This window comes from Engystomops pustulosus, chromosome 4 (genome assembly GCF_040894005.1).
Source record: "Engystomops pustulosus chromosome 4, aEngPut4.maternal, whole genome shotgun sequence".
In the NCBI taxonomy this organism is placed as follows: Eukaryota; Metazoa; Chordata; class Amphibia; order Anura; family Leptodactylidae; genus Engystomops; species Engystomops pustulosus.
The window spans coordinates 116749941-116774809 of NC_092414.1; the positions used below are offsets into that span (position 1 = coordinate 116749941).

Below are 24869 nucleotides of genomic sequence, written 5' to 3' on the forward strand. Positions count from 1 at the left end.
CCTTTGGGCTTATCTGCACTTGTAGTTTATTGGCTGCAGAATGTACAGCCCTGTGCAATGTGTGCGGCCTATGGGGTCACACCAGCACAAGGATCTGTTTCCACGGGCTATTCCACTAAATATTTTATATGCCTGTGGATTCCTTTTATAATTTTCAGTTGTTTTTTTTTAAATAAACTTTAAGTACTTAAATTGATTATTTTGGCTGTATTAAAATGGAGCTGATCTACCGTATTTTGTTTCTGAAAGCATCTGACTTATGGACTGCATGAACGTGACCCAAATGGGCCCTTCTTTCTACATCATTATATGTTTTCCTAATGTTTCCTTTTATATTTCAGATTGCTACACTGATTTTCTATGTGATGACTTTGATGTGAAAACCTATACTTCCCAGTCTATTCATCAAGCTGTGATCGCAGAGCAACTGGCAAAGCTGGCTCAAGGCATCAGTCAGTTGGATAAGGAGCTGCATTTACAGGTGGGGATGCGTCTAGGATGCTATTTAGTATAAAGTTATGCTTACGTTGTATAGGATGACTTATTGTATAAAAGAAAATGTAAGCATTGCAAATCCAGGGTCCATGTCTATGGACAATGAAATATATTTAAAGGATTTCTTCCATCAGATTTACTGATGGTAGATGCTGTGAACAAATGCTTGTTACCTTGTCTAGGTGATATCTTCTTTTTCTTTAATCCTGGAAGTGCCCTATTCGCTAAAAAAAAAAACAACTTTCTAAAATATGGAAACGAGCAAGAAGCGTTTCGGTAAGGTTGGTGCGCCTCTTGGCTTCGCTGTTGACGTTATCAGCTGTCTGTAAGTCTCGCAATCCAGCAGAGTCGGCTGCATAGTATGACTTTAAGACAGCCAATGACGTAAATCTGATGGTAGATATCCTTTAAGAATAAATATAATTAATTATCCAGTTAATTTCTTTTGTAAAACTGTTCAAATACCACACAAACAGTCTGACATTGTGACTAAAGCACCAGTTATACAAGTTCACTGGTGCTTCATTTTGATTTAGTGAACAAACGACTTATCAGAAAAAATATATGCTAACTGTATTAAAATTAATTTATCTAGGTGGTTGCAAGACATGAAGACCTTTTGGCCCAAGCAACAGGAATGGAGTCTTTAGAAGGTAAATTGTTGTATGTGACATGCATCATGTCTTAAACCACACTATGAAATAGGCTGTTCAAGTTTGGAATATTTTGATTGCAGCTCATTCTTATTTTATGAGTATCAGGAACTGATCCGTTTGTAACACACTTTCTGGGATCTGGAAAGGCCCAGGGTAGTGCAGAATACTCACAAGACAATTGGCAAAAATAAGGTGTGTCTGTCTACACTCTGGAAATTATGTAGTCTTTTATGTAGGACACAAACTACTGTAAATACTCGTATATAAGCCGAGTTTGTCAGCACAAAAAATGTGCTGAAAAACCTCACCTTGGTCGATAACCTCACACAAGTCAATATAAAAAACAAATTTACATACTCACTTTACCGCGCCCCCAATGCTCGGCGTGGCTCCTCTTCTGTATGCTGTAACAGCTTGGGATCACTGAAAGGATACGGGATCACTGAAAGGATGCTGGCTGGCTATATACTAAAGGGGGCTGGCTGGCTATATACTAAAGGGGGCTGGCTGGCTATATACTAAAGGGGGCTGGCTGGCTATATACTAAAGAGGGCTGGCTGGCTATATACTAAAGGGGGCTGGCTGGCTATATACTAAAGGGGGCTGGCTGGCTATATACTAAAGGGGGCTGGCTGGCTATATACTAAAGGGGGCTGGCTGTATACTAAAGAGGGCTGGCTGACTGTATACTGAAGGGGGCTGGCTGGCTGTATACTGAAGGGGGCTGGCTGTATACTGAAGGGGTCTGGCTGGCTGTATACTAAAGGGGTCTGGCTGGCTGTATACTAAAGGGGTCTGGCTGGCTGTATACTAAAGGGGTCTGGCTGGCTGTATACTAAAGGGGGCTGGCTGTATACTAAAGGGGGCTGGCTGGCTGTATACTAAAGGGGGCTGGCTGGCTGTATACTAAAGGGGGCTGGCTGGCTGTATACTAAAGGGGACTGGCTGGCTGTATACTAAATGGGGCTGGCTGGCTGTATACTAAATGGGGCTGGCTGGCTGTATGCTAAATGGGGCTGGCTGGCTGTATGCTAAATGGGGCTGGCTGGCTGTATGCTAAAAGGGGCTGGCTGGCTGTATGCTAAAAGGGGCTGGCTGGCTGTATGCTAAAAGGGGCTGGCTGGCTGTATGCTAAAAGGGGCTGGCTGGCTGTATGCTAAAAGGGGCTGGCTGGCTGTATGCTAAAAGGGGCTGGCTGGCTGTATGCTAAAAGGGGCTGGCTGGCTGTATGCTAAAAGGGGCTGGCTGGCTGTATGCTAAAAGGGGCTGGCTGGCTGTATGCTAAAAGGGGCTGGCTGGCTGTATGCTAAAAGGGGCTGGCTGGCTATATACTGGGAGGCTGTGACCAATGCATTTCCCACCCTCCGCTTATACTCGAGTCAATAGGTTTTCCTAGTGTTTGGTGGTAAAATTAGGGGCCTCAGCTTATACTCAAGTATTTACAGTATTTGAAATAAGAAATTTAAATACCTATGGTGATCCTTAAAGGGATAAACAAGATACAGAGTAAAGAGTGGAGGGGCAACTGCTCTCTGCTCACAGAGGAGGAAGAAGGGGAAGGTCATGAGACAGAGCTCTCTGTGTATAACAGAGCTGAATGTGTTGTGCTGTGGCTATAGATGTCCCCTACACATAAGGTATAGGAGCTCCCTTGTTTCCTATCAGTCTGTCACGGTACTGGTGATATTTTGCTGGAATCCAATAGCAGGGACTAGACAGGACACTGGAAGCACAGGAGGTGCAGCGAGTAGGCTGGGAACAGTAGTACTACAACAAGCAGGTAATCAGAACTTGCAAAAGCCAGGAGAACAATCTGGGAGGAGTAGTTCAGCAAGCAGAAGGGAGGAACAATCCGGAGAAGGAGTTCCAAGCAAGAGGACTGTCCAAGCAGGAGCTAAACACAATACTCAAGCAATGTCTACTGAGCAGGACAGGAAATATATACCAAACAGGAAGTAAGATTTTTCAATCTTAATGTAGAGATGATTCTTTTTTAATCTTTCTAAAATGAGCATGACATGACGTTGATGTTCTTCCACTGAATTGGAAAAGATCAAGATATCGTCTAGGTACATAACTACAAACTGGTCCAGGAGATCTCTGAAAATATCATTGACAAGGTGTTGGAAGGTGGCTGGGGCATTACATAGGCCAAAGGGCATAACGAGATATTCAAAGTGTCCATAACGTGATCTGAAAGCTGTCTTCCATTCATCCCCGGGTCTTATGCGGACTAAATTATAGGCGCCACGTAGGTCTAATTTGGTGAAGATTTTTGCGTGTCGTACTCTCTCTAGAAGCTCGGGGATCAGTGGTAAAGGATAACAGTTTTTAATAGTAATTTTATTTAGCTCACGGTAGTCGATGCACGGTCTTAGTGAGCCATCTTTTTTCTTTACAAAGAATATGGGAGCCCCTGCTGGCGAGGAAGATGGACGGATGAACCCTTTAGCTCGATTCTCTTCTATATAGTCCTTAAGGGCCTGTAGTTCTGGGCCTGCCAAAGGGTAGATGTTTCCAAAAGGTATAGATGCACCAGGAATCAACTCTATGGGGCAATCATATGGTCGATGTGGAGGGAGTTTATCTGCATTTTGTTTGTCACAGACATCTGCAAATTCCTTGTATACAAGAGGTAATTCTTTTGTCTTGACATCCTGTACTGACTTCTCACGACTTTGTTCAGACTGGAGTGCCAGAGGAGCATCACCTGTTGGGAAACTTACTTCCTTAGTTTCCCAGTTAATAACAGGATTCTGTGCCTGTAACCAGGGCAAACCTAGGATAACCGGAAAATGTGGAGATGAAATCAATAGGAATGGTAGAAATTCACGGTGATGGGGGTGTTAAAATGACTTCAAGTGGCTCTGTTGCTTGATCCACTGGCCCTGAACTCAGTGGAGAACCATCCACAGTCTCCATTACCTTGGGTGAAAGTTTTTTACAACATTTTACCCCATGCTTCAAAGCAAAAGAGAGGTCCATGAAGTTGCCACTAGCTCCGGAATCCACCATAGCAGAGGTGCTTATCCACTGAGAATTAATCAGAAGCTTGATACGCAGAAAGCAATGGGAGTCTTTATTCTCTTTCTTAATATGAGGAGCCACTGAAGAAATGGAATGGATTACTGTCTTCTCAGGTAATTCAGCTTCGGAAGCAGTTAATTCCACCTCAGAAAAGTCAGGATCCTCAAGGGCTGCTACAAACTTCCGAGGGCGGCTAGGGCAGTTGATAAGGAAGTGGTCCGACTTCCCACAGTAAAGGCACAAGTTCTCCCGCAGCCTACGCTCCCTTCGGTCGCTGCTTTCCCTTCGAGATATGGAATCCACTTCCATAGGCTCACTCACTGGTTCCCGGGAAATTTTCCTTTGGGGTTCCCTGGAGATGGAGACAGGGAGAGAGGAAGGTTGATTAATATCATGATTCCAGGTAGCCCATCTCTCTTGTCTTCGTTCAGACAGTCGGGTGTCAATTCGAATGCAATGGTTAATAAAGGCATCCAATTCTACGGGGGCCTCTGCATGAGCAAGTTCGTCTTTTAAGGAGCTAGATAGCCCTTTTCTGAAAAAAGATAATTTTGCTGCATCATTCCAATTAGTGTTGATAGCCCACCTCTTGAAATCCATTGCATATTCAGTGACTGGGCATCTGCTAGTAATGATGCTTCAGCTGTGGCAGCACGATTGGGGTCATCAAACATCTGACTCTTGGCATCGATGAAGTCCTCTAAGTTGTTCAGCCGGGCATCTTCAGTCTCAATTAATGGATTTGCCCAAGCGATGGCTTTATGTGTCAACAACATAATTATACACAAGACTTAAGATTTTGTCCGTAGGAAACAGAGTAGGATTTGCAGCAAAGTATAAGCGACACTGGTTAAGGAATCCCCAGAATTTGTCGTGGTCTCCACCAAATCTGAATGGTGGCAATTTAGGCACTGTTGTAGCTGCTGGGATCTGTGGTGTAGTCTGATTCTCCAAATGGGCTATCCGATCAGACAGCGTCTGCACAGTATTGCGTAGATCTTGAATTGCTTGTCCATAAACCTGGGTGTTGTGATTGGACTGTCCTTTACAGGCATCATATGCATTTTTCAAAGTCTGCATCTCAGTATGCATATTAGTCACAGTAGTTTGGAGTTGTTTAATATAAACCTCCAAGTTTCCAGTCCCGGCGGACTCCATCTTTATGGCTTGAGTATCCTGTCATGATACTGGTGATATATTGCTGGAATCCAATAGCAGGGACTAGACAGGACACTGGAAGCACAGGAGGTGCAGCGAGCAGGCTGGGAACAGTAGTACTACAACAAGCAGGTAATCAGAACTTGCAAAAGCCAGGAGAACAATCTGGGAGGAGTAGTTCAGCAAGCAGAAGGGAGGAACAATCCGGAGAAGGAGTTCCAAGCAAGAGGACTGTCCAAGCAGGAGCTAAACACAATACTCAAGCAATGTCTACTGAGCAGGACAGGAAATATATACCAAACAGGAAGTAAGATGGCACCCGGTTGAGACAACATCCACCATCTTAACTGAGGGCAAACTTAAGGGCAAGGCAAACTAGATGGGGAATAGCAGACCATACCTGACACAGTCTCTTCATCCCAGTCTGTGATTCTACAGAACCTTCTCTGTCTGTCTCTTTACCGCATGCTGCACTCCCTTCTCCCAAGTATAAAATTGCCTCACATGTGCATATAAAATGTTGTAGTAGGGCCCAGAAGGGAAAGTGGGGTGTTGGCCTTTCAGAAGCCAAATTTGACAGAAATCCTTTACATGTGTCAGGATGCATTTAGAGAGCCCTACTGGTACAAAACAGAGGGGAACCCCAATAAGTGTCACCACTTTGGAAAGTACAGTCCTTGGAGAATTTAGCAAGTTGTAATAAATGTATTTGCCCTTACAGGGGTTTGATTCCATAAAGAGGACCTGTCACCCATAAAAAAGTGCTACCCATTTTTAGCAGTAATAAACTGCTAGCTTTATTGGAACCCTCCTTTAATGCTAGCAGACAGTGCCACGCAGTAACAGTTGTACAGCATCTTCTGTACAATTTACACGGCCAGCTTATTATACTATATCTTCGTTTTCCGTATGATGATGAATGGCTTCAGCACCTTATCGGACTGATCAAACCCACCTATGTATTTATTGTAAGCCAGAATGCCATATGGCTTGGGGGCAATGGTGGTTGTACCTTGTACAGGAGTGAGGGTGCTGGAGTCCCCATGAATTGTGGTCACAACAAGGACATTGCTTTTGTCCTTATATTTGACCACAATCATGTTCTGATTGCAGAGTGCCTTGATGCCACCAAAATGCTCCCTAATAATGATGATTGGTGCTGTCCTAGTGCGCCATAGTATTACAGCACCCGTCTGACAGGTGTTAAAGGGGTATTCCCGTGAAAACCAGTATCTTATATTTACTCATGATAACAAAATAGCACATGCTCTAATTCACTGTTATTAACAAAAATACAGCATTTCACAGATCTAATTGCAACTTGTCTCTATCGGTCCTGGTCTACACAATTTCAGTTGCCCTTCGACACGACCCTGTAACATCTGATTGTGCAGATGAGATTTCTGTCTCTTTCTGCTGTGTGGCTGCAGCCACGCCACCTGCACAGAGCTCAGAGACACTTACTGATTACATCCTGCCAGGAGATCGTGAGGAGATAGAGAGGCTACAAACTACAAGGAGATAAGTGATCTGGGGGAAGGGGGAGGCAGGCACATAGCTGTGAGATGTAGCAAAGCCCAGTGTAATGGTCTGTCAGCCTCGGTGTTATCTCAAGCATCTCTGATCTTCTCCCCCTCTCCCCCCTCTCCCCTCTCCTCTCTCCTCTTTCCCCAGATAAAAATGTAAATACACCTTGTACCCTGAAAATCTAACCACATTATCACCCCACAGAACTAGATGGGTCATAATGGGGGTCATTTACTAAGTGTTGTTCTGCTCACTTTTGTCGGACTGTGCGATTTTTCAGGGATTGCACGGCTTGCACAGGTATTTAACAAGTGTTTGCGCTGGGATTTTGGTGCACGCAACCGTTTTTTGGTGCAGCTGCGCTGTCTTCCATGTGACACGAATTAGGGGCCGTGCCATCGTATAGTCCGACTAACTTTCAAATTGTTTCGCAAGCCCAAGCACTAACATGCACCACTAAAAAGATGGTGAACTCTGTCGGACCTGAGTGGGGAAGTGAAGCATGCAGGATATCGTGTGCACCATCTTGGTGAATTGTGGCACTGTGCATTATCGTCGTACAATGCACTTTCGGTGAACTCCAGCAGAAACGTAAGTAAATGTGCCCCTATGTGTCTGCTATGAGAAGTACTGAGCAGCCTAGGGAGTGATAGGAGCTAATAACACAGCAATAACACCGAATAAAATTGTAAAGTAAGGGGTTAAAATGATCTTTATTTTGTTAACATCACTATTGGATTGAGATGTGAGAATTTTCTTTCGTGGGGAAAACCTCTTAAATGTCCTTTTACAACAAGTGATCATGAATTACTAGTACTGAGTTAAATCTGCAACAGCAAAAGACTGTTTAGTCTATCGTGGTGTCTGATGTTGGATGATAAATCTGGCGTAGTACTGGTGTCATATTTTGCTGTCTATTACTTGGTCTAGTGTACAACGGAAAAAACGTCATACTTTTTTGGTGCACAGACTTCTTTTTGGCCCTGATTTTAAGCAACTATTCCGAGGGCTCTTTTTTCTACTAGTTGGAAATCCTTTTAGACTAGTCTGGTTACAAACCTTTACCAAATGTGACGGGTATTTGGCGCAAATTTTGACAGAATTCGGTCTGACAGTTTGATAAATCTCCCTCATTGTGTCCTGCCCCTTACTATCACATAACTATGTCCATGAATTGAACGCAAACAAATTGTACTTCCAAGTGATGGCAATTTATATTCTATTCATTGTACAGGAAAGGTGGAAGAAAATTCCAAATGTGGTGAAATTGATGAAAGAACATACTTGTGCTCAATGTGCTCTCTAAATTACACATCTCCTTTATTCTTTGGGCACAGAGATACCAATTTTATATGGGTTGTATTATGTTTTTGTTAATTTAAATTTAATCTTTTAATTTTAATCTTTTATCTTACCATATCTGAGGCCAATAACTTTTTCATAATTCTTCACAATTATGTTTGAGCTCATATACCTGTTTTCTTTATGACCTTTTTACACTTTTAGTCAGATGTTTCTCTCTTTTAAGAGTGTTTGTGTGTGTTTCATTTTATTACTTTGAAAATTACCTATTAGAGGACATAAAATCTTTCTTTTTCCTTCTGCTTTCTAAGCTTATACTGTATACATATAAACAGTATGATGGTATTTTCCAAGAAACTAAGTACCTGTCCTCCAGGCTACATTATATTGGAAGGTCAGTCTTTATTCTTGACGTTAAATTGTGCAGTCACGTCTTATCTTTCATCTATGTTTATAATTATTGCTATGTTGCAGGGTATACATAGTCATTGATATGCTGTTAGTCTGTTAATCAATAATTGTACTTTCAATGTTACAATGTTAGATTTACATAACACAGCAGTAAGGGCGAATGGCTGCCATTCCAACTCTGCCTGGTGGCTACTGGTGCATGCAGAAGAAATACATTTCTTGCATGTATTGAATTTCAATATCTAGTTAAACAGTATACATAAAGGTGTTAAATAGTCTTTACAGTGTAGTGGATTGTTTATGACAGCAAAGGGCTGGCTTACTTAAATATAAGACTCCTATAAACTTGGGTCTGTGGAGATCTGTGTGCCATCCTTACCAGGCGTCAGTATTTTAAAAACTGCTTGGATCGTATTGCAATTCTAAAGGGTCAATAGAAACCCCTATCACCATTTCTAATAATGATGTGATAAACGCGGTCCTCACAGCTCATCTTCATTGACTGCATAAAGATGGAGTTGGTTCTGTATCTAAAAGGTCATCTGACCTGTGCTAAGGCATCATGTCCTGAATAGCAAAGCAAAGAACGAGAGAAAGTAGTTGAGATCAAACATCAAGATGAAGTGCAGCCTCTTCTTTGCTTAAAAAAATAAAAACCTTCAGGAAGGAAGGGCAGTGTGTGTTGAAGAAGTGCAGAGAGTGTTATACAGGTTCTGTGTGCGGTGATGGAAAGTTGTCTTGTTACACATTAAAACAAAACTTTATTTAGCTAGTTTGTCCTTAGTTTTCTGCTTATATTTTATTATTTTCATACGTTATTATAAGTGCAACAACAAATACAAGCAAAATTATAGTGTGTCCCTTCGGAAACCCCTAACCCGGACTGTAAAATTGCCAAATACAAACTGAAAATCCTCAAACCTGCAAAGGTTTGTGTGCAGAATATTGTTCTATCAAGGAATAGGGAAGTTAACCATATATAGTTTAACCCCTTCTGGTCTAAGCCACTTGGGACCAGGCCTGATTTTTAACATTTGTCCTGTGTCATTATAGGAGGTTATAACTTTGTAATACTTTATAATATCCAGGGTATTTTGAGATTGTTTTCTCGTCACACATTGTACTTCAAAGTAATAGAAACATTTTGATGACCTGTTTTGTGTTTAGTTATGAAAAAAATTGAAATTTGGCAAAAATTTCTAAAAGTTATTCATTTTCAAAGTTCAAAATGTTCAGCTTTTCAGGCAGATATTCATAACACCCAAAAAACTTCATAACTAACATTTTCCCAAATGTCTTCTTTAAATTGGCATAGGGTGTTATATAGTCTCTCTCTTTTCTAGGTTGTCTGGAGGTTGAGAATTTTGGGTGCAATTTTTCTCATTTTTCAGAAAGCCTTTATTTAGAGGCACCTGCTTATGTGTAAGTGACTTTCAGGAGCCTAAATAGCAGAAAACCCCATAAATTATGCCATTTTAAATGGAGCTGTAATTTACAAACTGCAATTTTTTAGACAATATATTAATTTTGGCCACAAATTAAACTGTCACAAAGTATTAAATGACGAAAATCACCACAAAGATTGAAACCCAATTTCTCCTGAGTACGAGCATGCCCCATATGTGGTAGTGACTGCTGTATGGGCACATGGACGGGGATAGAACGGAAGGAGCCATTCAGAGCAGATCTACATTGTCACATTTTACAGGCTATACAATGTTTGTTGTTTTAGAATTTGGACATAATGGAGGATTTTTTTTTTTTTTTGTGGATGAAATCCACTTTTTAGGCACATCATTTACAAGGGGTTCAATAGCTAAAAATCTGATTTTATTAAATCTTTCTTGGTGGTGGTTAAAAAAATCATTGATTCTTGTTTATGGTTTTGAGCATTTTTTTTGCCCGGAAGTTCACCGTACTATAAAAATAATGTGGGTTATTTACTAAGAGCCCAAATCGCGGTTTTACGGCGGGTTACCTGCATTTTACCCGCCGGCGTGGACAGGAAGCAAATCGGGGGGCGTGGCCGAACGAAAACCCGAAGACCCGGAAAAAAAAAGTGTCACTGGACACGCGATTACCTGCACTCGGCCCGGCTTGGTGAAGTTCAGTGCATTCCGATGAACTTCAGCACAGCAGCAACACCTGGTGGACGTCGGAGCAACTGCCTTAGTGAATCGCCGGAAGACCCGAATCCTCCACACAGAACGCGCTGCTGGATCGCGAACGGACCGGGTAAGTAAATCTGCCCCAATGTGTTATCTTTATTGTATGGCTCATTAAAATTATGTTGATACCCCATTTATATAGGTTTTTTATGGTTAACTTGTTTTGCAGAATATACCATTTTTTTTTGTTTACAAAAATATTTTAGAGCTTATTTCTTGCAGGCCAAGCTGTAGTTTTTCTTGGTATCATGTTGGGGTAAATGTTACTTTCCAAGACGTACCCCATGACAGCCCACTTGGAGGATTACCCCTTGACCTCTGCAGGGACAGGAGAAAGAGAGGTTATATGTCCCTCCCCCTGCATCCCTCTCTAGTGTCTACCAAATAACTACACCAAGAAAGGATGCAAGAGGGTTAGGAAAAAATTCCAGGCCGTCATGGTGGACTAAATGAAAAACGAAAATTCTCGCTTTCCAAGATGTCCCTCTTGACGCCCCACCTGGAGATGTACCGGGTGATATTAGGAATTTTTTTTAGGGAGGGACTACTGTTTGTAGGATTTTTCTACCAAACGATAAGTCTCTAGCTGAGTGCAAGTCCAATCAGTAGTGTTTGGCACAAGTTCCAGTGCTAGACCAGGTCGCAGCTTTACAGATTTGATCAAGAGTTGCTCCTGCTCTTTTCGCCCAGGAAGTGGCTACAGCCCTGGGCTTTAAGGTGGGCGATCATGGTGGACTAAATGGAAAACAAATTACCGATGAGTCTAATTCTTGCTTTTTGATCACTTTTTATGTGCTTTTTATGAGTTCAGATGTGAAAATGTCATTATTTTTGTGATGTTTTTTGGCATTTTTTAACGGCGTTCACCATACGGGTTCAGTGACAATTTTATTTTTGCATGGGATGGGCCTTCAGGGGACTTTTATTCTTCTTTTTAAAATTTTTTAATTACATTTTAAAAAAAAAAACTTTTTCCTTTTTTTTATTTTGTCCCAGGGTGGGACATGAACAAGTGATCATTTGATCACTTGTTCATTGTAATATACTGCAGCATATGGTTTCTGCATACTAAAGGCAGCCCTGGGGTCCTTATTGGACCTCAGGGTTGTCATGGCAACTATGATCACGGCGTCTATAAGGTTAAACAGATGGGATTGCGATAGTCGCGATCCTGGACATTACTGCAGGTTCCCAATCACCATGGGAAACCATTGTTATCCATGGCTTCTTTCCGTCTAACATAAACTTTTAAAATTATGTTAATGAGCCTGAGGGTCTTTGGTCGATGTTTCCAGAGCCCCTCAGTGATGTCTTTTCATTGGTTGTTACTATGAGCAGTACATGTTTCTGCCTTCCTCTGCCTGTGTAATCTAGCATAATTTTAAAAGTTGATTTTAAAGGAAGGAGCCCATGGTTATGGTGCCTGGTTTTATAAGTAAGTGTCTCTGGTTTATCATGCAAGTGTAAACAGGTTAAATATTCCCTAAACATTAAAAAATGTAAAACATCATAATAGATACCTTTCTTTTTTTCTTCCTCTTTTTAACACCGGGTGGCAGCGTAACACAGGTTATATGTAAGGATTCATACAGAGAGTCGTAGAAATAAGAAGCCTAGTTTCTTAGGTATTTGTTTCAGGACGATTTGAGTCTCTTCCTTATACATGGAACAAAGTAGATTCAAAATATGGTTATTGAGGAGATTTGCTCACGTCAAAGGGAAACAAATCCCAGGCATAAGGGATATTGGAGAAGTTTACGTAATAAAGTAGATGCAGTTTGCTTGCAAAATAAGGAAATCTCCCTTCTCATGCTACTTTTGTATGGCTTGTCAAGCCAGTCAGCGGGGGAACATGGAGGTCTATGCATGTATTTTATGAGTATAAGAACACCTTTCAATAGTGTGCCCTCCTTCCGAAAAGTAAACAAATAAACCCTTCAAAAGTTTTTTAAGCTTTTTATAAAGGAACCATTAATTGGAAATCCAGGGCATATGTATACGTAACCTTGTGCTAAACAGATGAATAACCTGTTTTTACTAATTATCTGCTGTATTTATACATTACGCCGCTAATACCTTTCAGGTGTCCTTCAGATGATGCAGACTCGTATTGGAGCTTTGCAAAGTGCAATTGATAGGTAAGCATCATTGTGTTTTATTAACAATAAGCTGACTTCCAAATATGCTTTACATTGAGTAACTGTCTCTGTCTTTTCCAGAATCAGAACAAAGATTGTTGACCCATATAACAAAATTGTATCTCGCACTGCACAGCTGGCACGTCTTCAAGTATGTTTATGGCACCTTAGAAATGCACCTTGTCACTTTTTCTATAGCTGTTTTTGGGCTGCACCATTTCTAAGGCTACATTCACACTGACGTGTGCCCGCCGTACCGTAACACAGCAGGCACACGTCGTCGCTGGGGAGAGGAGGAGGTGAACGCTGTTCACCCCGCCCCTCTCCAAAGAGGAACATAGAGGCGCCGTATTATGAGAAAAGATAGGACATGTCCTATCTTTTCACGGGGTATGGCAAAGTACGGTGCTGCACCGTACCACTCCCGTAGGCCACCATGCGCCCATTGCCGGCTATGTGGGACGTTTATACGTCGCCGTTTAGTCGTCCCCCATACGTGTGTGTGAATGCAGCTTTATACTGTATACCAATTGAAAAGTTTGAAATGTTCAGTGTTCTACAAGTATGTGTTCTGATAACATTATATTATTACCTATCAATTTGAGAGTTGATAACATATTACTGTAATCCTGCCACACTGTGGCATGTATCACACTGTTAGGTCCAGTTCACACATGCGCTCCAACCTCCTCTATTATTTTCAAAACAAATATAATAATTAAAGACTAATGGATCTTTTAAAATGTTCATTGATTTCAAAATTATGTTTGTTACATGTATACCCCTTTTTGCAGCAGTAGTAGAGGAACCCTGCCTTTACCGTATGTCCACGGAAACGCACAGTGCGTGATCATGTACTGTGACAAGGGTTTGATATGAGTACATACTAAGGGGTTGAGAGGCATGCAGGAAAGCTGCAATGTGCATCCTTTTCGCATGTCTCTGCATTAGTCATACAGATAACTAATAATAGTTATCCAATTGATAGGATTGTTAATGGATTATTAAAAAAGTAAAAAATCCCCCCCCCCCCCAAAAAAAAAAATGTATTACTAAATTTGTAGTAAACTGCAAGTTTATAAAACAGACGCAGTCTTGTCACGGTCCAGCCATTGGGAGGTTGGTGGCATCGGCTGAAATGACTCCACAAAATGGTAAGAGGAGTATTATTACCCTTCTGAAAAAATGTTCGGACAACTTCTGAGAGTAGGTCTGAAGCAGGTGTGAACTGGACTTTACAGTTTTATAATTATTTCTTTGTTGAAGGAAGCTATCAGGTATCTTATATAAATGTATAACTTTTTTAACTTTCAGTCTGCTTGTGATTTACTTCGAAGAATTATACGCATCTTGTATCTCAGCAAGAGACTTCAAGGTCAGCTGCAGGGTGGTAGTAGAGAAATTACTAAGGCTGCCCAGAGCTTAAATGAGTTGGGTAAGTTCATTTTAAGTTTTTGCCTTTGCCTAAAGGGTACTTTAATGACAGCCTCCTTAACATCAAGTATGAATTTTCCAAGAAGCCTAGTCACATGATACTGGTAAATAGCCAAACCAGTATATTTATTCTAAAAGGAACAGACAAACAACTATGTGTAGGTAAATGTAGGGAAATGGTTTGGCCTTATGAGTTTGTTTCTGATTTTTGTGCAGATGAAAACAAAATGTGACTCTAGAGTGATTTGCAGGATGTGTATGTTGTGCTTGTATGCATTGTACTCTGACTGTTGACCTTCTGAGTCCCCCACACTGAGCAAAAGGGCAATGTATGTTGGAAATGCCTCTCTGTTCCAGCATGATTTTGCCCTTGTACACAAGAGAATCTTTGAGGCAAATTAACCCCCAAAACTAAATATATCTTCATACACTGCCATTAGAAAGCACTGCCCCATTCCCTTCATTGTCCTTCTACATGTCTGTAAACTGAAACTATCAGGTCCAAAAGCTGTATGCAAATGACCCGAGAGAGGTCCAATGAATTGTTATCATATTCGGCTGTCCAACTTCATGAGTGTGAGGCACAGCCACACCCCCAGTGCTTGACTGACAACCTGTATAATGATGTAAGACTCCAGGTGCTGGCTCCTCTATGTGTTTCCTGGTGCTGCTAGCCACACCCCCTGCAACCTCTGTTTGTATGAGATACTCCTATACACATGACTGACAGTATGTATAATGATGTGACATTTTGGTGGTGGCTCCTCTATGGTGCTGGTGCCCCCTGCAGCCTGTGTATGTTTGAGATACTCCAATACACATGACTGACAGCCTGTATAATGATGTATAACTCCTGGTGTTGGCTCCTCTATGTACTTCCTGGTTCTGGCAACCCCTGCAGCCTGTGTGTAATAGGGGAGGGGTTACAGTGGTGACATCACTTTCTCTCCATGTGCCCAGCCGCATTTGCATAATAAGGAAAATATCGTTTTACGATGATTACTGTATGAATGAACAAGATAAAGGCTGCAATGTTATCCTTGTGAGCTGCTTTAACAGGGAGTGGTGGCAGAATTAGGTACAAAGCCCTGATGACAGGTGTCCTTTAAGGTCCTTAAAGGAAATGTGCCACCAGAATGAAGGATTGTAAACCAAGCACACTGACATACTGGTGTGTGCCGCCTTCCAGACCACATCATTTGCTTATGCATCAATCTATCACTACATATTGGGCATTATTGTATTCAGAAGAATTTGGTTAGCAGAATGTGTGTGGTGCATTGTGTCTTTGAACCTCTTGTAAAAAGTATGAGTTGGACCAAAAGCAATGTGTCATTTTTCATTTTAACGTATTTCATTGATTCTATAAAAAAAAACTTGTTGAGGCTGTCTTTACCACTTGATACATTCTGTAAGGGATGAAGTTTCCACTATTAAGGGCTTTTCAATGCTTAATGGCATTTAAAAACTATTCCATCCAAATCTAACCAATAAAAATAAATTGTGCCCTTCCTTGTTCTCATACATCTGCTTTTCTTGTTTCGTTGTTTAGTGTAAACAGCTGTTTGGTAGGGATCTGACATTTGGCTCTCCCATTAATCTCATATAGATATCCGCTGCTAAGGGCTATAACCAGTAAAATCCCTTTGGTAACTTCCAATAGATGGTCTAAGATTCATTTCACTTCTAAGTTCACTTCTGAAAGACTTCATTTTGCAGATTGTGTCTCTTGATTGAGTATTCATTTATAGTGATGATTTGTGTAACAGCTGTGGAAAATACAGACTATTCACCATTCCGCTCATAAATGGAACAAAACTCTTATTTCCTCCATTAACCCCTTAACTCTCCAGTCCCTTTATGTCTTTTTATAATAAAGAATTGATTATATTCACTACAACGTAAATTGTACTTCTTATGATACCATGCAGTATTCTGTACAGTGTATTGGGAAGTTGGAAAGACTAAAATCAGTGGAATTTAAAAGCAACGATCATGTACTGTTTTTTGTTGTTTTTCATTCATTATGCAGAAAAGATAACAAACCTTTATTTTTTGGGCTTTATCGTAAGGGGAATATCTACCGTATATACTCAAATATAAGCCAAGTTTTTCAGCACAATTTTTGTGCTTAAAAATTCCCACTCGGCCTAAAATCAGGAATATTAAAAAAATAATCTGACTACTCACCATTCTGACGGCCCGGGCAGCTCCTCTTCCATCTTCACCTGCTGCTGACATCACAGTTGTGCGCTGACTTGGCCATGCGCACGAAGCTGTCGCAGACCTTGCGCTGGCACACATGAAGAAAGAAGAGGCGCTGCTCAAGTAGCCAGAATGGTGAGTAGTCAGTTTATTTTTTTTTACCGACAAGCTATACCCTACAGGGGGCTGGCAGGCTATATACTTTGGGGGCTGGCAGGCTATATACTTTGGGGGCTGGCAATGTACTAAAGGGGCTGGTTGTATACTAAAGGGGCTGGCTATACATTACAGGTGGCTGGCTATACATTACAGGTGGCTGGCTATATACTGCAGGGGACAGGCAGGCTACATACTGCAGAGGACATGCAGGCTATATGCTACAGCTGGCTGGCTATATACTATAGGGGGCTGTGACCAATGCATTTCCCACCCTCGGCTTATACTCAAGTCATTAGGTTTTTCCCGGTTTTGGTGGTTAAATTGGGGGTTTCAGCTTATACTCGTGTATGGTAATTTATATGCTTTATTATATGTTAATACTTTTAAAAAAAATCTTTATATTCTTTATTTTATTTCTTTATATCACTTTATCACCTCTATGGTAAAACCGCAATAAATGGAACATTTATATATATATTTTTTTATTTTGTAATGACACTCACCATATACTGGAGATTTATCACTACTTTGCTTTGAGATTTTTCACTGCAGTGAAATATTCACAATGCAAGAATGTGCACTGCAAGAATTTGCGGTTCTAACAGCGACTATGCCACCTTTACGCCACGTAAGCATGGAGTGGGAATAGAGGTGCGTGGAGGCATAGTTGGGCACTGGGCGATCCCGCCCCCTGCCTGCGTAATTTTTAAAAAGCTTGTAGTTTGCCAGGTCCTGTCTGGGGTAGTTTTGCCCAGTGGCTGCACCATCTACCGGATGCTTACGTCTTGATATATCCGACAGGGCACGGAGGAAGGGGCTCTATCCATCTTCTAATTATAAATCTCCCCAATAACTATATTCTGTTATGAACAAGACCTGAGAGTGTTATTATGTAAACATAATTCCTCACCTTTATATTAGGTGCAGCTCCACATTTTTGTGCATATTTATTGTAATTTCCCTTAACATTTCCTGAAATAGCGCTAAATATCATGCTTGATTCTTATGCTTAATTGGTTTTGTCTAAAGTTCTTCTTTTACTACAAAGTCTTTACACATTAAATTTAGTACATCTGTTGTTTTGTACTCGTTACACAGTATTTGCTCATTCGGTAGGTGTCAATTTTAGATTACTCTCCGCTGCTAAGATTTATAGACGCATATTGCCATGGTGATCTGAAACCCAAATATGTTCTTGGAGGTAATGCATGATCAAATCCTAGATTCACTGTACTGCGTTCATTCTGCTGGGGTTTTTTTGCCGTTCTTTATATTCTTTATATTTACAGACTAAATATATGTACAGTGGTATAATACCTAAACGATGATTGCCGTAATATTATGGCACAGTGCCATTAAGTCTGTATGGGGTTTACTGTATGCTCACCATGCAGGGGCGGTTGACTGCTGTATTATACAGATGACACTGTTGTGTTCAGCACTTAAATGGTTGTGGTGTGTGTGTGCCGAAATTGAAGCACCCATACCCCTCTATTACAGTACCTCATTGCGGGACAGTTATCTGTAGCTTTGACCAGGAATGTGAAGTCAGAATCATGGAGTCGTGATAAAATCAACCGACTCCGACTTCACAAACTAATAACTTATAAAAATTCTGTAATTTCCTTTTAAGTGTGTTCTATTCTTAATCTAAGGATTTACGCCAGAGGTGAGCGACATTTATTGGTCCAAGAGCCATACAGTCATGTTGCTCAACTTTAAGAGGCCGCATCAGTAACTTGCTAGTAACTAGGTACAGCACAAAATGCCAGCCCACAAATTATACCCACAGTACAGCAATATATATGACTCCTGAAACCAAATACTACAATCAGAGCAGACCCACAGAACATAAAACTAATAATAACGGAGACCCCATGACAGACAATAATACTGGCGACCCCATAGAAGACAATACTGGAGACCCTAGAGCAGTGATGGTGAACCTTTTGAAGACCAAGTGCTCAAACTGCAAACAAAAGTCCATGTAATCATCGTAAAGTGCCAAGATGGCTATTTAGCCTAAAATTACCAACAGTACTACTTTATAAGGGACATGTAATACTGCTGTATGATGACCATTACTAGGGAAACAAGATAAATATCATCATACTGCTAATAAACAGACCACCGTAGATAGACCAACATCGCCAATAATATCACTAGGCAGGAGCAATTACAGTGAGAAATAATACCGCCTTACAGTGAGGAACACTACCACCATACAGCAGGGGGCCTGACTCTATGGTGCTTTAGCTGCTCATGGGCCAAATATTGCCAGTAGCAGGGGCAATATGAAGAAGACATGCCCCCCATATCGTATAAAGAATATGAAGAAGCACTGACCTGCTGCTGTTTGAGTAAGGCAGCACTAGTGAGCACAGAGCAGGTCAGATGCAGCCTAAAGTGTGATAGATTACTGGAGCTTTCAGCGAACAGCTGCTTTTCCTGCCTGGCCGGAGCTCCAATGTTTAATATGGAGACTGCAGAGGAGATGGTGCGCATCCCCACAGAGAGGGCTTTGCGTGTCCACACCTCATTAAAGCGACATTTAAATGAATACTTATGATGACACATGCGTCTCTGAAACGCGTTTAGCCATGTTATGGTCAGCAATGTCTGTCTGGCAGGAGGCTTCACTTCATATATCAAGAAATCAGAGCAGAACTTTTAAAGGACACCTGTCATCAGGTTTCTGTCACTATTTCTGTTGCCTTTACCTGTTGGAGCAGCTCACAAGGATCCCATCCCAACCTTTATCTACTAAAATCATACATTAATCATTATAAAATCATCTTTTCTTTATTATGTAAATTAGGCTGGTCACATGGTCAGAGGCAGTGAGGTCACTCCTGTTACCCCTCCCCTCTCCTCCCCCTGCTTATGTCTGTGTGTAATGTATAGTAAAGCATTGCTAGTGTGTGTGTGCTGCACCTGCAACATGCTGCATCCTCCTAATACACAAGTGTGAGACACAGACATCAGCTACACAAGTATCTGACATGTTCTGCTATAACTTGGCTGCCTGGAGCTGCTGTATCTCTCCTATACACAAACACACATGCACACACAGGCTGCAGGGGGCGTGGCCACCAGCAAGCACATGGAGCAGCCATCACCTTATTATACAGCCTCACATCATTACACAGGCTGTCAGTCAAGCACTGGGGGTGTGGCTGTACCTCCCACTCATGAATAAGGTGGACAGCTTGAATATGCTAATGACTCATTGGACATTTCACAGGTCATTTGCATACAGCTTTAGGACCTCATTGCTTAAGTTTACAGGCATGTAGAGGGACAATGAAGGCATAGAGGCAATGCTCTCTAATGGCAGTTTATGAAAATATATTTAGTTTAGGAGGGTTATTTTGCCTGACGGGTTCTCTTTAATAGATGTATATTGGTAAATTGCCTAATATCCTGCAGAGGCCCTGAAATAATCGCAAATGCTAGCTTATTGATAGCACTTGCAATTATTTGCCCCAATCTGCCGCCTTCACAAAAATTAATGAGTTGCCTTTCTAGGGGCATCTCTATTTTTTAACTGTATGCCTCCATATCTGTATAGTACTCAATGTAAATGTACGTTCCTTGCATTTATAAAGTGGGTAGTACTTGGCACAGCCCCTATAATTTGCAATAGCTTTTTTCCATAATGTTGTGGAGGGGATGTAGTAATAGACCAATAAATTCGAAAAGGGCAAAGAAAATGTCTGCTTTTATTTGTACATAAATAACCATAAAGTGTCCATTTTATTTTTTCATATAGTTTTCTACAAATTATATTTTATACATTCACATCATCCTTCTCCACTTATAAATTGCTTATATTTGTGTTCTTTTTGAACACAGGTTTTTGACATCTAAAATACCACATCTTAGATCTCAATGAAATATTTCCGTTGCAGTTATTTATCCATTACCTAGTAGAATACATTGAGAACCATAAAACATAAAACTGATCAATTGAAATCAAAATTCATATCCCACAGATCTTTGGATTTGGAAAATCAAATTTCAGGTTGATCCAACTTCAGTGGAAATGCCTCAAGACAAGGAAATGAGGCTCAGTAGTGTGTGCGAATTAAAGCATAAGTCAACATTGGACAGCCTGTGGTCCAATGTTGGTAGATGGAACAAGACATAGGGTAATTTTTATCACAAGCATCTGAGAACAAATCTGTTTAGTTGCTCAAGGCAACCAATAAGAGTTCAGACTTAATTTCAGAAACTACTGTAAGAAAATGTGCGCATAGTTGTTTCCTGGTAGTGGAGGTACAAGACCTCTCTAAAGATCCAAACTTCTTCAGATCAGTAAAGGGTGTCTGGACTTCGGAGTAAGTGACAGCAAGGAGGAGGAGCACAAAGGAAGCAGACTTTCTGCATTCCATCCTGTGATCCGGGCAGACCGAGAGTTGGGAGCCCCTCCCCTTCCTTTCTGCCCAAATCCCGCAGGAGAAGGAAAGTGGAGAACAGCTGCGCTGTGATCCTGGCAGACAAGAGAGTTGGGAGCGGTTCTTCTCTCCTCCTTCACTGACCTGGCTGCTGCAGGAGACTGAGAGGGAGACCCAGCCCTACTAGCCTGTATCATCTTTCCGTGTTAAGCGCCCCTTGTGTTGCTGTCAGGTATGCGCCCCGGAGGGTTGCACGTCCTGTCTGGTGGTAAAGCATTGTCAAGGATCTGAAGGAACCCAGGGAACGCAGCACCTGCATATGGTCTGAGGATCTCATCCTGGTACTTAGTTGCAGTTGGACTATCTCTGGCTAGCAAATAGAGGGCTGTGCTCATTGAGTTTGTTTCTGGCGGTTTCGGCAGGCATGTAGTTATTAGTCGTATGCCGGCAGTCATTTTGCAGAGCTCTGGCACTGTTCCTCTTCCTCCTTACACAGAGGAGGAGGTAGTGGTCCTGCTTCTAGGTTGTCTTGTTAATTGCCTAATGTAAATTAACAGACCGAGCACTGGCAGTGCTGTTCTCGGCAATCCTTTTATGCTAGGTCAAAGTCCAATGCAACGTTAAGAGAAAATGCTGTGGCACTTGGTATTCAAAGTGTCGAAGTGTCAGGTGGGTTTACACGGCAGCCAGGCAATTATTTCTACTTAACGTCTGTTCTGTCAGCCACAAGAGAAATTGATTCACAATCGGCATTAATGCATAACTGGATCGGTTGATTTCACAGTGTTAGGGTCCATTCACACGCGGTATCCGTGCTGGAAAGGAGGGCACACACGCCGAAAGATAGAGCATGCTCTATCTTTTTGTGGTGTGCGGCCCGGACGTGTGTTACCGTATCTGCGCCGCGCCGCTATTGCCGTCTATGGGGACGTACATGCGGCCATGTGAATGAGCCCTAATTCACATGGAGATACATTGGGGGAGATTTATTAATATGTCGGTCTTTAGACCAGTGTAGAGTTTTCTGCTGAGGCAGATTTATCAGTAGATGGTGCATGGTATTTCAGGTCCAAATTACTTCAGTTTTCTGGCATAGACAGATGGATAAATCTCCTCCGTTGTGTTTAACTTGGTTATTAACAAAAGGACTTTTCTTATTGTCCTACGTGGGGCTGTTTTTTCTTTCATATTTTGCTAGTCCCCAACCTATAGGCGACCCCTACTTACAAACTGACCTCTGTGCCGACTTCAAATTGTCACAGAGACCAAAAAGAATACTTTGTCTTGCAAACCAATTTAACTTAAGAACAAACCTACAGAAGTTGTTTTGTATGTAACCCGGGAACTGCCTGTATAGGAACAGTGTTTGCCTGATTCCTCCATTCATTGATTCACTTTTGTTATTGCTTTTTTTTTCTGTCAGGATTTTATCCTCCATTCTGGTATCATTACCTCAAAGATTTATTTTCTCTATTTTATTAGCTTTTTTTTTTGAACAGTTGGGGTGAAACATTTACCACTTTCTCAATGGTGTTTCTATTGTCAAGGGCAGTACAGGTGGAAGAGGATATGGACCTAAGGTTTGGTAAGCATTTAGACTTCCTTTTCCACTTTCTGGACATTTTAAGGTGAATAGAAAACTAGCAATCTAAGAAATTCAGAAGTCTTAATCACCCACCTTTTTTTTTTTTTTTTGCCATGTGTAAAATAGTGTTTACAAGCTTTAGGTCTGCTTTCCTTCCACGCAAATTTAACAATAATTTTGTTTATGGATTAAAAAAAAAGTAATTCTATATTGTTATATTCAATTTACAAAGCAGGAACAGTTTGGTCCAGGTCTTCTATTTTATGCAATACGAGTTCCTATTTTTTAGGAGTTTTAGGTATATTATATTGCATAAGTTTTGCAGCGCTGAATTTTTTCATTGGTCTTATGTCACCATAGCCATGTGGCAAATAACCATATATCCTTGGATATGAATGTGATTCATATAGGGAAAAACTGTGAAGCCTCTTATCTTCATACAGCTGTGAAATCTGTTTTGAAGATTACATCAAAATGCTATTAGAAAAGCACTTTGATAGAATCCATTTGTTTTTAAGTGTGTCCACTCCACCATAGAAATATATTTATTGCAGATAATGAAACTTCCACTGTGAAAATTAATATATTGGCTATGAAGAGTAAATTGCACATCATAAATCTTAACAATAATGACCTGTTTTTTTAAATTTTATTTTCTTTTTAAATGATTACATAGATATATATTAAAACACAATAAAAATCCTAGTATGAGATTTAATTTCGTAAGCACATTTATGCTGTGGTGTGAGCATTGTGTATGTGTATTCTACTGGTAGCAGACAGGGCTACAGGGATCTTTCACATGTCACATTTCAGATGTCAATTGGGGTAAACAAATTAGTCTACTTCCTCAGCTTCAGCTAGTTTCACAGCCTTCATTATAAAAAAAAGTCCTATCTATAAAACTCCTAATCCTCTTGGAAGATATTGAAGACAATTATAACCATATGTACTTGCATGCAGCCAAAAATATGGGAATAAGCTCCTCTTTGGGCATCCAGCAGAGCGCAGAATGGAGGGAATATTTGGCTTTGGAGCCCAGATTTATGGACACCATCTCATTGTCATTTCCTGCAGAGCCAAAAAGGGTGCCAGTAAAGTGGATGCTGTTTTGAAAACTTGCAGAAGGAATTTATTAGGGGTCTAGACACCCTGCACCCAACCATGTATTTTATTTATTTAGTTAATTTGAACAGTAAGAAAAGTAAAACTGAAATTTTTCTACAAAAATGCCATTTCAGTGACCAATGTGTTGTGCACATCCTTATGTTGACAGAGATGTACAGTATAACAAAGACAAATAACACAACATTTTTTATGTATGTGTCCCTGTTGACCCTACCTGGGCACAACATACATCGGGTGAAATAAGTATTGAACGTGTGACAATTTTTCTAAATAAATATATATCTAAGGAGTTATTGACATGAAATTCTCCCCAGATTTTGATAATAACCCATTCAATCCACACTAGCAAAGAAACCTGATTATCAATGTCCATATATTGAATTATGTATGCTTATGAGAAATTATATTGGGAAAAAGTATTGAATGAATAAAGAAAGAGAGATGCAAAAAGAAAGGTAAAGTCTCAACACCAGTCAAAATTTATTAGTGATAAGAAAGCAGTCCTTCCACTTAGTAGAAAAAAAATATCAGCTGTTTCAACTAATGGTCTATAATAATGTATCTCATTACCAAGGTACTTAGCAAGGAACAAAACTAAAAACAAAGAGAGTCTCCCCCTATATACCCCTTGAAGGAGCTTGAATCCAAAGGAGGAAGCCCCAAAAAAACTCCTTAGTACAGTATCTGTCTATATTTAGTGAGCTTTACTTCTGTTCTACAACTAGGTCACTCCCAGTTCCAGAGGTCGCATTAACGCCTCACCACGTGTCCTAGACGCATGATGAGGCGCCATTACCCCCCAAAATAATTGCCATGCGTAAAGTTGCCATGTGTAAAGTTACCATGTGTAAAGTTAAAAGTTAGTGCGTGGGGGGCAAATGTGCTGTGTGCAGTGAGTGTGCGAGCGGGGCGAGAGTGCTGTATGTGGTGAAGATCATTTTCATGTATAAATAGCGTCTGTTAACATTCTATACAGCTAGGAGTTAAATATTTGTATTACAAAAAATTTAATACTCCTCCTCGGCTAAAAATACTCCCCAAAAATAGTAAGAGGAGTATTATACCCCTCTGTAAAAATG

The 24869-nt window shown here is 40.8% G+C and overlaps 1 protein-coding gene across 2 annotated transcripts in view; it reads left to right on the top strand.

Moving 5' to 3' along the window:
- COG5 (component of oligomeric golgi complex 5) overlaps nucleotides 1-24869 on the top strand; it is a 220621-nt gene that overhangs the window by 1225 nt on the left and 194527 nt on the right. The window contains exons 2-6 of one of the 2 annotated variants that reach the window (XM_072147149.1): nucleotides 342-481; nucleotides 1091-1148; nucleotides 12828-12882; nucleotides 12964-13033; nucleotides 14197-14257. In XM_072147149.1, the coding sequence (XP_072003250.1) occupies nucleotides 342-481; nucleotides 1091-1148; nucleotides 12828-12882; nucleotides 12964-13033; nucleotides 14197-14257 (384 nt within the window). Of the gene's footprint in view, nucleotides 1-341; nucleotides 482-1090; nucleotides 1149-12827; nucleotides 12883-12963; nucleotides 13034-14196; nucleotides 14318-24869 lie in introns of both variants that reach the window. The other variant, XM_072147148.1, reaches the window with a different exon arrangement.